Genomic DNA, 12,935 nt, shown 5'->3' on the forward strand with positions numbered 1-12,935 from the left:
TGGTGTAGAAGTGACACACTTAACCTTAAAGGAAAATGACATGGACGTCAAAACCAGAAAGTGAATAGATAATTAATGGACAGATGTTTGATAGAGATGAGAGATGTACTGTAGACTCTTCATTAGTTGTATAGGGTTCATTCTACACAAACGTCCACTTTTGGTATGGCAAGATGTCTTCAAATGTATTTCTTTTTCTAACATTTAAACTTAGACCACACTATTAGAATACTCTTTGACTTTATGAGTACACATAAATGACAGCTTAATGATATTAAATTTTTTGTGTGCATGTACCTAAAGACTGCATAAACCATATTTTTGTCAGTGGTGTTACCTTACTTCTTTAGCAATATTAAAGGTGTTTATGAAATATTATTTATAATTTTTTCAGCTTTAAAGCTTAATTCTGAAGTGTAACAGAATTCAATTAATTTAGAATTATCATCATGTCACATGTGAAGGAAAAAAACAACACCAGTGACACATCAAATCACCAGTCACTGGTGTTAGTGATCTTTACTGCTGTTACCCATAAGGAAGGTAACACCAGTGACAGTAACACCAGTGACAATGTTCATGAAAAACGAATTTTACAAAATTATATATTTTATAATATTTATTTAGCATTTTGTCTTTTAATGTAATTTACATCAAATATTTGATAGTTATGGACACATAATTGTATTTTAAATGGAAGAATAAAGCATTTTCACTCTGTACATGACTGTGGGGACGAGCACTTCTGTGGTGCTTGGAATTCATTAATAAAAATCTAATATTGCTACACTGATGGCTCAAGAAGGTGTAATTGTTCAAATAAGATATTGTGTCATTTTAAAATATAAAAAATTGTAACCCTAAGGTGTTTTTCAAGTGTAATATTTCTGAAAAGGGTAGGGACAGAGAAATTGTAGAATGACCCATAGATGTGTGTCTTTATCAAACCAATCTGACTTTAGTTTCATGTCTCTGAGATCTTTAGAGTATTTATATTTGCTCTCATGTGTTTTTGCACTTTACTTTGCTGTGTCAAAGTTGATTTACGACTCGCGACTTCTGTCTGTGTGAGAACATCACATCAAGTTTTTGAATCTTTTACATCTCAGATGTTATAAATATCTCAACAGGTCAGATGACATGAGGTCATTTTACTGTCCTCAAGAAATAATGGTTCACTTAAACGTTAAATGTTCATCTTTGTGTTTTTTGGCCTGCAATGTTATCATGAATGGTTTAAAGTTTGACTGATCTCTGATCTGTATGCAGTATTTTCATACGAGTGTGTCCATATTAAAGCCGCTGATGTTTTTCTCATCTGGTCTTTGATGTGTTCGTCCTCAGAATCGAGAATGAGGGCATCTGTGGCCGTGTCCTCATTTGATCACTCCACGTCGTTTAAGAGACCTCACTCCACCATCTCTAACAGCAGCTCATCTTCCTCCAGTAGTCAGTCTTCATCATCACTGCTGGGATCTCTTAATCTTCATCTCTACCCTTCACATCCACTGCCCGGCTGTCCCTCTCTCACTCACTGGCCGTACGACTGTATCGAGGAGGACGAGTTAGAGCAAGATTCAACATCACAACCATCCATCAGTGAGTCTGTCTGTCTGTCTGTCTGATTCATTTGATTCATTTTAGATTACTTTGACTGAATCAACATCTCATCTGGCCTTGATCACAGTGGATTTTATATATTGTGTGTGTTGGTCATGATGAGGTTGATGTGTGTGTGGGTGTGCGCGTGCACATGTGTGGTGTGCGCATGTGAGTGCGTGTGTGTGGTGTGCGTGTGCACATGTGTGGTGTGAGTGCGTGTGCATGTGTGCATGTGAGTGCATGTGTGGTGTGCCCGCGTGTGCGCATGTGTGTGCATATGCATATGTGTGTGCGCATGTGTGTGTGCATGTGCGTGTGGGCGTGTGTGTGTGTGTGTGTGTGTGTGTGTGTGTGTGTGTGTGTGTGTGTATAAATGGCAGCAGTTGAGACAGGAAGTGTCAAACAGGAAGTGGGCCTCTCTCTGTTGGTCTAAGAAATATGGAAACTCTGTACACGAACCTCATGTGACGTGTCAAAGACAAACTTTAGAGTTAGAATTCAATTCACCCAAATAAACCCCTGTATTTATATCTTCATAATTATATCTTAATGCATGACTGACTGCTGTTAGAGAGAAATGACTCCATCATTTAATCGTTTTATTTTCAGACACTGAAAGTGAATATTAAGTGAGAGTTCAGTCATTGTTGTGTGTTTGGTCAGTAGGATGAAAGGATTAAAGTTCAGTGTGTGAATCACTTTGAAGTGTCTTGTGTGTAATGTTAGAGTTTAATAAAGATGTTACATTAATACATGATGATTGTCTTTGTCTAGTCTCAGAGAACACCGAGTCATGTATCAGTGCGGTCCAGCGTCATCCTGCTGTCATCATGGAGAGTTACGGCAGTGACGGAGGATCTTATCTCTCTTCTCCAACACCATCTCCATCTCCACCCAAAAACACAACATCTGTCCTGTACCACAAAGAACAGGAGCTACAGACCAGCAACTTCATTACAGCTGTGAGTTCATTACAGCAAACTTTCATATAGTAAAGAAACAGGAGCATCAACATTAATGCAAATCAAACCAGTTTTTAACCATGAAGATAAGACCCGAGACTCATATCAGTCAAATCACATCAACGCCTTAAAATCTCCCAGTGACAGCATCGCTTATAACACCCAGCGTCAAATACAGAAGATTTACTGTAGTAATAATGAAGAACACCGTGATAACTACAGTACAACATATAAATCATTCAGACCCGTGCTGGTAAAATGAGTCTGAATGTGCACCGTCTAATTTTAGCTGCAGGGAAATGAAAGTATAAATGTTGATTTAGGTCAAAATTGTGGTTTTCATCAAAATAAGTACATCTCATCTAGCAATCTCAATGCTCTAAATATTCATTGAAATTCTAACTGATCTTTATTTGTATGTTTTCTGAGAGGTGCACCGTCCTAAATGTTTAATCTTAACACAAAGATAAGACTCCATCCACATGCACGTCTGACATTTTGGTTTTAAAACATGAAGGAATTAGAAAATAAAGTGCAGGACCTGATTGAAGATTAAAGAGTTTTTAAGAGCGATAAGACATGAAAACCATCTTCCTCACGGTGACTGACAGATCTAAAGCTTCAAAATATCAATAACTCATTTTTTAAAACGTGCTCGTTGTGACTTATTTTGCCAGCATGGGTCACAAATGATGACACCCGACAAGCAGCCACATCACCAAATAATCCTGAGTTTGAAGCGTTTGATCTTACTGTAGTTTTCTGTCCTGTGTTGCTTTGTTTTAGCAGAAGAAGACTTCTCATGTCCCATTAAGCTTCTCTACTCTGGTCTGAATAAAGGGTTTAGATCAGTAAGTAGTGTGAGGTCGTCTATAAACGCATGATTTCAGTCCCGACCCGAAGGAATCCTGAAGACACTTTTAGTTTATTTTTCGGGCTGCATGTGTTTGCTGTGTCTAAAGGGAATATATGGGTTAATATCAACCTCATGTCTGTGTAAATGTCAAGAAGACACAATTCAGTTGATTATTAATAAAAGCTCAACGTGTTTTCAGTGAGGAACTTGTAAAGGTTGTTGAGGTGTAAAGTGTGAATTGTTCGTCTGAGGTGCGGCTGGGTTTCTGTTCTTGAGTTTACCACAGTATATAACACTTACATTGACATTAGTTTGAAAACAACCCATTATATTCCTGCACAGTGCATCTGTGATAAACAGACATCACAATGCATGTTTACCGTCTTCTGTCTCTACCTGAGATACCGCAACACAATATTATTTATAAAGTCACAACACAACCATAATGTAAAAGTTCTTTAAATGCATCTAGTTGTGGTTCTGCATGCTGATTGGTTCATTCACAATGAACATCTGTGATCTCTTGACTGTAGGGTCGAAAGTAACGCAGGACAAAAGTAACAAAGTGTTTTTCTCAGAGCCCCGACCACATTTGCATTTCAGTTTATGAAAGCACGTTCAGCAGGTAACCTTTGATAGGGCTGACATCATTTCATCATCATTTACCACTGTTAGGTCCGGAAAGCTATTTTCAAGCATATAAAATAAATTACTGAAGCGGTAATCTTTTCCTAATTATAAATTGTGTTTCAACCCCGTGGAGTGACCTAGCACCCTCTTGTATACTGTACGTTACATTATTAATACACGCGCATGTAAAGTTCATTCATAACCGCTGTATTTTGCTACTTATGTTGTCTGTCGATTTTTCTGTTTTCCCTGCTTCTTTTAATCTAAAGCTGCTTTGATACAATTACCACAATATAAATAAAATAAAATTGAATTGAATTTCTGGTTTGATGCGTTACAGTACTCATCAATCTACAGGTTATTTAGTGCTGTAAAAAGTTTGCCTTCCCAGAGTTTTTTTATTTTTATGTCAGGTGTTGCTGTCGGGGTGAAAGTAAGCTTATTATTTTTGTCCCATTGCTTTCTGTGTGTTGCAGCATATCATATTTTAGCGTTTTCACCTCCACCTATGAATTTGTAATGTTTCAATCCTGATGTTTTTATGCACATTTTAAATGTACGCATAAAAAGAGCTGGAAGGAAACATGACTATACATTGCATTATAGGTTGCATATGTTGAGAATTAATATTATTCTCATTTTATTTTTCATAGTGTTCATACTGTGGAATTTTTTTATTTTCGGCTGAAATGTTTGGTTATTTTCAACCCAGCATTGGTCAAAAAGAAACGAGCCCAGCCATTGGGTTAAATTGACCCTGTCACGATACGTTTGCAGGAGTGAGGAAGTGAGGACGCAAGTGCAGAGTTCGATGACTGAATAAATAACATTTAATAAATAAACGAGCAACAAAACACAGGAATCAAAATAACAGCGGGTACAGGAACAGATGAACATGGAACGGGAAACAAACATGGTAGTACTGACAATGATCCGGCAATGAGTGTGACACAAACACTGGTATAAATACACAAAGACTAATGACACACAGGTGGAATGAATGATGTGATAATTAACAAGTGTCCAGGTGATGACAATATAGAACAGACACAAAACATGACACGGATCACCGTGACAGACCCAGAAAATTGTTATATTTGAACCAACAATGGGTTAAAACGACCCAGGTTTTGGGGTTGATATTATAACGCAAGGGGATGGGCTCATACCCTTTGACCTAACACTGGGTTGAAAATAACGCAGAATTTTTCAGAGAAACATTTTTAAACATTTAATGGAACTGAAATTTAAAATAGAAAATGTAATTAAATTATTTTTTGCAAAGATTATGGAAAAAAAATGTTTGCAGACATACTAACAAGGTCATTTTTATAAAAACAAGAGTAACACAAAAAAATCTATGTATGTTGTGTTGCTTTTGTCCCACCTGACAGGGTTAAAAGTAACAAAGTAAAATTATATTGAAGTCGTTTAACATTTGTTCCACCTGGTATTAATAGACCACACTTGTGAGTTACTGACCACAACAAAAATATATCTCTGTCTGTAACATTATCTTTTAACATTACTTGCGCCCCTGCTCTTCCCTTTGTGTTATTTGTATGACTGTTCAGCATCCATAGATAATCTGTTAATTCTGTTTACACATGACAGAGACGATTATCTTTAATGAAACGATGGCAAACAGTTATATATTTATATATTTGTGCACACCTGATCTGTCAAATGTCTTAAATTAACCACCAGAGCGCTGTCTGTGGTAACTGTGGTATAAGAGGAATAATTGAGAAAAAGAGTTAATATTACTGTATCATCTATAAACTAAAACACAAGTGTGAATGAATCTGGATTCTAATGATTTTCTGCTCTTCTTCTTCACAGCTGTGAGTTTATTGAAGCTGTTGAAGATCAGAGACGTGTGGATGAACCGATGAACTCTTCAGCACTATAAGACTCTTAATAAGACACCGGTGATCTTCATCCTGCGATACATACAGACTTCACTGTTCTTACATAAATGTTGTTGATATGAATTATGAGCATTTCACCACAAGATTATGGATGTAAATCTGTTTTTTTTTTTACATTAACATGTACAGAGACTTACATTGTCATGTGTTTATTCCTGTGTTGGTTATGCACAGTATTGCTGATTTGTACAAATAGTTAAAGGATTTAAGGCACTACTAATAAAATCCATTAAGGATTAAACTTGAGTCACTGACGAATAAAAAATGCAAACTGGATTTGATTTCTGTGGTTTATTAAAACATGCCGCTTTATATCAGGCGTCCTTCGTACATTTATTATACAGGTTAACAGGTAAATACAAAAATAAATCGCTATATCATGACATAATTCAGTGCAATGCAAATGTACAGAAATGCAACTCGATGCTTTAGAGGTCATGAGAGAATTCATACAATATATAAAAAATACAGCTGTAAGCAGAAAATATTTAACAGATAACACATTTATCATTCAATGTTTTGTTAACAAAGTTTTACTGCACAGCTGAAATAATTCATTGAATGTCAATATTACAGCTCGAGGGTTGTGATGTTTCAGAGCTTCATTCAGTGAAATCTTTAGCATAAATGATGGTGGATATTTTGGATCCCTTGTGCTTCAGTTAAAAACATCCTTACATGGTAAAAACTCTTTCTCATGACAGTCATTACACTGCAATACTCTTTTAGAATTGTTTAATGACGGAGATTTCTAAAAAAGCATTAGATGAGAAATTAGTCACAGGCTTCCCACAGTCAAAGATACTTCTGCCTTTAACTTCTTTATTTCTACGATGGTCTGTGCTATTAAGAAATAACACAAACATTTCAAGTAATGTCTGAATGATTGACAGATGAACATCATTCATTGTTTATGATTCCGTTTTTTTTCTTTGTAAATGAAGAAAATTAGAAGTGAAGCGATGATCAAGTCCATCAGCGTAACACACAACACCAGAACCTCCATCTGCATCGCACAAACACAAACACACATCAGCAAACAAACAAACAAACAAACACATCTACACATTTCCTGTGAATCACTTCCCATTTACAAGTTCACTATAATGCTATTGTTGCTCAAATATTTTTAACTCTTTTTACCATTTACATTTATCACTTTGTCCTTAAATGGTCATTCATGTAATTTCACAAAAACAAAAATCATAGATGTCCTAAAATATATTTAATTTTCATGCAAAATATAGTTTGTTTATTGTTTGATTTTAGTCTAAAATATGACCTATGTTTCAGTTAGATTTACTCTCTTTAATAGGCTGTATTTAGTTACAGTATTATTTGACTTTAATAATGTAATAAAATATCATCTGAAACATTAATACATTTACATAAATACATATTTAAAAAAGCAGTGAATAAATTTGAAGCGTTTGTGTTTATAAGTCATATTTAATCCAAAATACCTTAAACTGGATTTGATCTTCATTTATTCTGAGATCAACAGATAACAGAATCACTCCAATCGCAGAAAAAACCAAACATCCAATATTAGCACAGAAGCACGTCTGAAACAAAAAACAGCTGATTATTACATGAAAAACTTCATTTATTCAAATTAATTGATGAATTTTTACTGTATACACTCACTTGCAGAAGATCCGGGTGTTTGTACAGAAGATTAGACAAGATTCCTGTAAACATAAACTGAAAAGAAAGATTTCACTAGAACCGTTATACTTTTCATACATCTCTAAATCTAAAATACATGCAATGATATACATTTCAGAATGATTTTTTTATATTAAATATATAATTGTGAAGATAAAGGCTCACCAGGATTCCAGTCAAGATGGGAACTCTGAATAAAGTCAGAAGATATTCACTGATTTTAAAGGACGCAGCAAACACGACTCCAATACCAAAACTCAAGATTCCACTGGAGGCCTGAACAGCCTGAAGAAAACACAAACATTTATCATTTCACCTGTTTGTTTGATAGCGGCAGCACAACATAATAATAAATAATCTTTAAAAATAATAAAGCAAGAGATTCATACGGCCCAACTGGCAGGACCCTTCTGTAGGAAGCTGTGAAGAACTGGCACAACTCCAGGTAAAGGTTCACTGGCGCGGTAATGTTTGACCAGCGGCTGATTATCTGTGTTTCTGAAACCTAAAGGTTCATCATGATGCTGAATGTCCATCGCAATATCTACAGACGCCATCTCTACTCGATGTGAGAGATCAAGGATTTTCTAAAGCAGAAACATATCAGACATATGAAACAGATATTCACTTTCTTTTCCCCAATATATTTGTCTTCACATCAAGATATTGTGCATCTCTGCAGCTTTTGTAATCAAAGTATGATGTCAAATAAAACTATAAAACATGAAGTGTGTATGGACTTTAAATACAAAACATGCAAAACATTCAAAATGATGGTGGTGTTAGAAATCTTTAACAGTTTGAATGTTTCTGCTCTTCAACACAGCTTTAGTTTAGTGAAATACAATTGTATATATTAAAGTATGTAAAGATATGACTTTATAAGCGTCTTACCAGCAGTGTCTGTCTTCCGTATTACATGCAAGTGAAGATCAGATGCATCAGTAGCCCTGGGTGTTTTTCTGATACACAAACCACAGCTTCATGTGGTTGGCCAAAATAGGAACTGTGATGAGACACTTTGATGAAGACAGCAGTTTAAGCTGCGCTTCTCATAGGAACTTCTGCAATCTTTAATACTTTAATTCATTTAAACAGAAACTCTCAACAAGCAGCAGGTCAACAATCATCCAGTTATAACGTAAGAGTGATTTTTTCTTTAGATCAATTTTTTTCTTCTGTACTTCACCATCTTATCTCTTCTTATCTTACAAGCACTTTTAAAACGTCAGCGTGTTGTAGGATATAAGGGAGGCTATACGGTTGCTTATAAAGTATAAATCATTTTTGAATTTATTAAATATAGATTAATATCCCAATAAACAAAAACTTATGCTTTTAGGTAAAAAAAATTTTTTTTAATGTTAACATGTATTTCCTAATTTATTTGTGAATTTAAGTGGTTGGGTGTAAGTTTTTTTTTTTTTAATGAAGCAACAAACTAAGCCAAACTAATGCTGACAAAGTTGATTTAGGTTACCACTTTATAATAAGGTTGTATTAGTTAACATTAGTAAATGCATAAACTAACATAAAGAAACAATGAAGAATATAGTTTCAGCGTGTATTCATTTATGTATTAATGTTAGTTCATGTTAATACAGTTAATTCATGTTAGTTTATGATGCATTAATTAATGTAAACAGATATAACCCTTGATTTTATCAATGTATTAGTAAAAGCCAAAATAAACACAAACTAAGATGAATAAATGTGTTAAAAGTATTGTTCATTGTTAGTTCAACTATATTAACTAATTGTTAACAAACACAAACTTATTGTAAAGTATAACCTGATTGAGAAATACTTTTGAAATATTTGATTAAATGTTCAAATGAGCTGTTCTGTTATAAGCTATACACTGTAAAAAAATTCTGTATAGAAATTACAGTATTACTGGTTATTACTGGCAACTAGCTGCTAGTAACTTACTGTAGATTTTACATTTATGTTATTTATTGGCAACAGTTTGTTTAAAGTTAAATGAACATGAGACATTTTCAGTCTTTATCTTCTACAGTAAGTTACTGGCAACCTGCTGCATAATTACAACTCATTTTTTACAGTGCAACTTTCATTTAATCCATGTCCAAGTTATTTTTAGCTGGAAGAAAATTAATTAAAATTTTAAACCATTTTATTGTATACTATAAAAATTGCTGGGTTGTTTTAACCCATTGTTGGATCAAATCTAAATATTTTCTGGGTCAATTTCGACCCAGCTGCTGGTCTCATCCTTTTTTGACCCATCACTGGGTTGAAAATAGCCCAGATTTTTTGGGGGGTGTAGTTTATCCAGAAATGAATCATTTGCAAACTTAATCTGATGTGCTGAATGTTTGAGGTCTGAAGTATATTTGATACAGTAGTATATGATGATATTTCTCATTCTGTCAAGCAGTGCATTTTGAACAAATGCGTTACACATTTAAGCCAGATGACTGTATGGTCATCACTATCCCACTGGGAAAACTTCGGAATGTCGGAGACGGTCAGCTGATGCCGGAGAAATTCACCTGCGTCTTCAAAGATGCCTACAAGGTTTTTCTCAAAGGACGACCAAAGGAACTTGGGGTACACGCAACATTACAAAACTCATCAAGTTCTTTTTAATAAATATGAAAAAGCATCTGTTTAACTACAGACATTTCTAAAACAATAGTCATTTTTTTGTGTTTTTTGTCCTCACTTTTCTCTGATGCAATTCTCAAAACTTTCTGATAATATTTCATGTTAGAAATAAATGAAGACTAAAAGACTTTTTGATTGTTTTGATTCAGCTCTTACAGGTTTGATGTGATATTTATTTGTGTTTCAGGCAGCACAGTTCAGTATCGGGGTGTTTGTTATTTGTGTTGGTGTCCTCATGACAATTCAATATAACTCAAATCATTTAATCTACGCCTTACCCAGCGCCCTGGTGAGTACACATCTCATTATAATCAAATAAAGCAATGATTTTCAGATTTACTCATGCAGGTGTTTAAGAGATCTTGTCTGTATCTTCATCCCTGATGTGTTTGATGTTGTTGTAGTTTGTTGCAGCCGGTATATTGAGCTGTGCAGCTGGTAGTTCACCTGTGATGCCCGTGGTTTGTCTTCATACAACAAATTTTTATTATTTTTCTTTTTAATAATGAAAACTGAATAACTGGTTTATATTTTTCCTCTTTTTCTTAAAGGTCAAACTGTCGTTTATATTCAACATTGTGTGTATCTTCTGGGCTCTTGCTGCTATTGTTATTTGCATAATAGTACCTTCATTCTCACCGTATTCATCAGAGGTAAAGTATTTTATTTTATGACCTTCAAGCAAACATGAACATGCGAATGGATGTTAATTCAACCTGACATTTTGGTTTATGTTAGGTTTATGATTTATGTTTATCTTTATACAGCAAAGAGGTAATATGTTCACTGGGCTACAGATTGTTGTGAGCGTCTTGTGTGGATTTGAGTTGATTCTGGCTGTTGTCCTGATCTACTGGGGAAGTAAAGCCGTCTGCAGACCTCATTTCAATACTCTGGTAATAAAGAATCTTCCTATATCTCATCTCTCAAATCTTTAATATATATATATATATATAAATATTTATTTTGCTTTCAAAAATGTCAAAATGTATTTTTTTATTTCATTGCAGCCTTTGATCACTATCAAGCAGGATGCTTAAACGGATGTTTGAATTTTGAGAAGATTTTCTCTGTATAGGGTTTTTTTATTTAACCCTAACCCTAACTTTTTTAGTACTAGTTAACTGGTAGAGTATTGTATAATTACGCTGTAAATGCCAAGACGATGAGTTTAATTCTCAGAGACTGCATACATGAAATGTATATCTTGAATGCGCTGTACATTGCTTTGAATTAAAGCATGCAAATGTATCTGTACTGTCAGAAAAAAGGTTTACAAATCGACCTTTTCTGCTGCTGGGGTGAGCTGTACTAAACATAGTACAATGCTGTACATTTTTGGATACATTACTGTACGTTAATGCTCTATTGTGTATCTTTAGTTAACTGTTTAATACCCCTAAAATTTGACTGGTACAAAATTGTTTCTTAAGGTACACAATAGGTCCTGAGGGTATAACATTGTAAGGTGAAACATTTCAATGTGTTGTATAACCATAAAGATACAAAAATAATCCTTTGAGTTGAGTTTACCACACCAGCGGCATTAAAGGTAAAGTCTAAAACCTTTTTTCTGACAATGTAGCCATGATTGAATTATTTGAGCAGTGTGCTTTATTTAAAAGTTTTTTTTTATCATCTGTTTGTGAAGATATCTGTCTAATATCAATAACTTTTATTAAAATCACCATCTGCTTTATGTGGTCCTGTAGCCATGAATGTGTGAGGTTAAACTACTAAACATTTTTACTTTGACTCAAAATGATCTTCTTTTGTATTGTATTGTATTGTATCCATGTATTGGTTTTACAATATACACTCTAAGAAATAATGTGTTCATTTTTTACACATTTGTTGTGTTGTTTAATGTTATTTAACACATTATGGGCTGGTTTCCCGGACAGGGATTAGCTTAAGACAGGACAACGCCTTAGTTTAATTAGGAAAATAACTAGTTTTAACAAACATGCCTTAAAAACATTACTTGCATTTTAAGATACCCTTCAGTTCCCCGTTCTGTCACGAGTCTGTAGCGCTATCAACATGAATTCAGAAAAAAATAACTTGCTCCATATATGAAATAAATTTGCTTTTAAACTTCAACATGACGGGATAGTTTAAAAGTGAAAATTCTGTCATCATTTCTTCACCCTCATGTTGTTCTAAACCTGTTCGAGTTTCTTTATTCTGTTCAATACAGAAGAAGATATTTTGATAAATGACGACAACCACACAGTTGACCCCATGTTATGTTTTTTCTTACTATGGAAGTCAGCGGGTACTGTCAAGAAAATATCTTCTTTTGTGTTCAACAGAATAAAGAAACTCAAACAGGTTTAGATCAACATGAGGATAGGTAAATGATTTTGGGTGAACTATCACTTTAAATTATAGATTAAGAATTTTGAGGCAGTTTCCCGGACAGGGTTTAGATTAATCCAGGACTAGGCCTTAGTTATATAGGACATTTAAGTAGTTTTACTAACAAACTTTACAAAAACAATACAGGTGTGCATCTTGAGACAAAACAATGAGCCTGATATATGTAAAGATGTGTCAGTAAAGTTTTTGTTTTAATTAAGGCAGTGCAAACATCCATAATAGTCTGGGACTAAGATAAACCCTGTCTAGAAAACCACACAATTAAGGATTAAG

At 34.3% G+C, this 12,935-nt stretch overlaps 3 protein-coding genes across 5 annotated transcripts in view; 2 read left to right on the plus strand and 1 right to left on the minus strand.

Moving 5' to 3' along the window:
• The window catches only part of plekhg4b (pleckstrin homology domain containing, family G (with RhoGef domain) member 4B), a 35,803-nt gene extending 29,546 nt beyond the window's left edge, over positions 1-6,257 (plus strand). Inside the window, exons 21-24 of one of the 3 annotated variants that reach the window (XM_073811516.1) lie at positions 1,345-1,599; positions 2,377-2,564; positions 3,351-3,415; positions 5,893-6,257. In XM_073811516.1, coding sequence (XP_073667617.1) covers positions 1,345-1,599; positions 2,377-2,564; positions 3,351-3,398 — 491 coding nt within the window. In that variant the 3' untranslated portion in view covers positions 3,399-3,415; positions 5,893-6,257. The remainder of the gene's footprint in view (positions 1-1,344; positions 1,600-2,376; positions 2,565-3,350; positions 3,416-5,892) is intronic. The other 2 variants (XM_065270520.1, XM_065270521.1) reach the window with 2 other exon arrangements.
• LOC135752141 (uncharacterized) lies at positions 6,258-8,690 on the minus strand. Its single transcript, XM_065270523.1, has 6 exons — positions 8,544-8,690; positions 8,039-8,236; positions 7,815-7,934; positions 7,629-7,685; positions 7,445-7,546; positions 6,258-6,987 (listed from the first exon to the last, which is right to left on the minus strand). Exons 2-6 carry the CDS (start codon positions 8,204-8,206, stop codon positions 6,886-6,888), a joined length of 549 nt encoding a protein of 182 aa, XP_065126595.1. The 5' UTR covers positions 8,207-8,236; positions 8,544-8,690; the 3' UTR covers positions 6,258-6,885.
• On the plus strand, positions 8,656-11,983 carry LOC135752140 (uncharacterized). The gene is made up of 7 exons (XM_065270522.1): positions 8,656-8,790; positions 10,051-10,223; positions 10,468-10,569; positions 10,685-10,741; positions 10,832-10,933; positions 11,048-11,176; positions 11,291-11,983. Exons 2-7 carry the CDS (start codon positions 10,065-10,067, stop codon positions 11,318-11,320), a joined length of 579 nt encoding a protein of 192 aa, XP_065126594.1. The 5' UTR covers positions 8,656-8,790; positions 10,051-10,064; the 3' UTR covers positions 11,321-11,983.
• Positions 11,984-12,935: the final 952 nt, after the last annotated feature.

Source organism: Paramisgurnus dabryanus, chromosome 13 (genome assembly GCF_030506205.2).
Source record: "Paramisgurnus dabryanus chromosome 13, PD_genome_1.1, whole genome shotgun sequence".
Taxonomy (NCBI): domain Eukaryota; kingdom Metazoa; phylum Chordata; class Actinopteri; order Cypriniformes; family Cobitidae; genus Paramisgurnus; species Paramisgurnus dabryanus.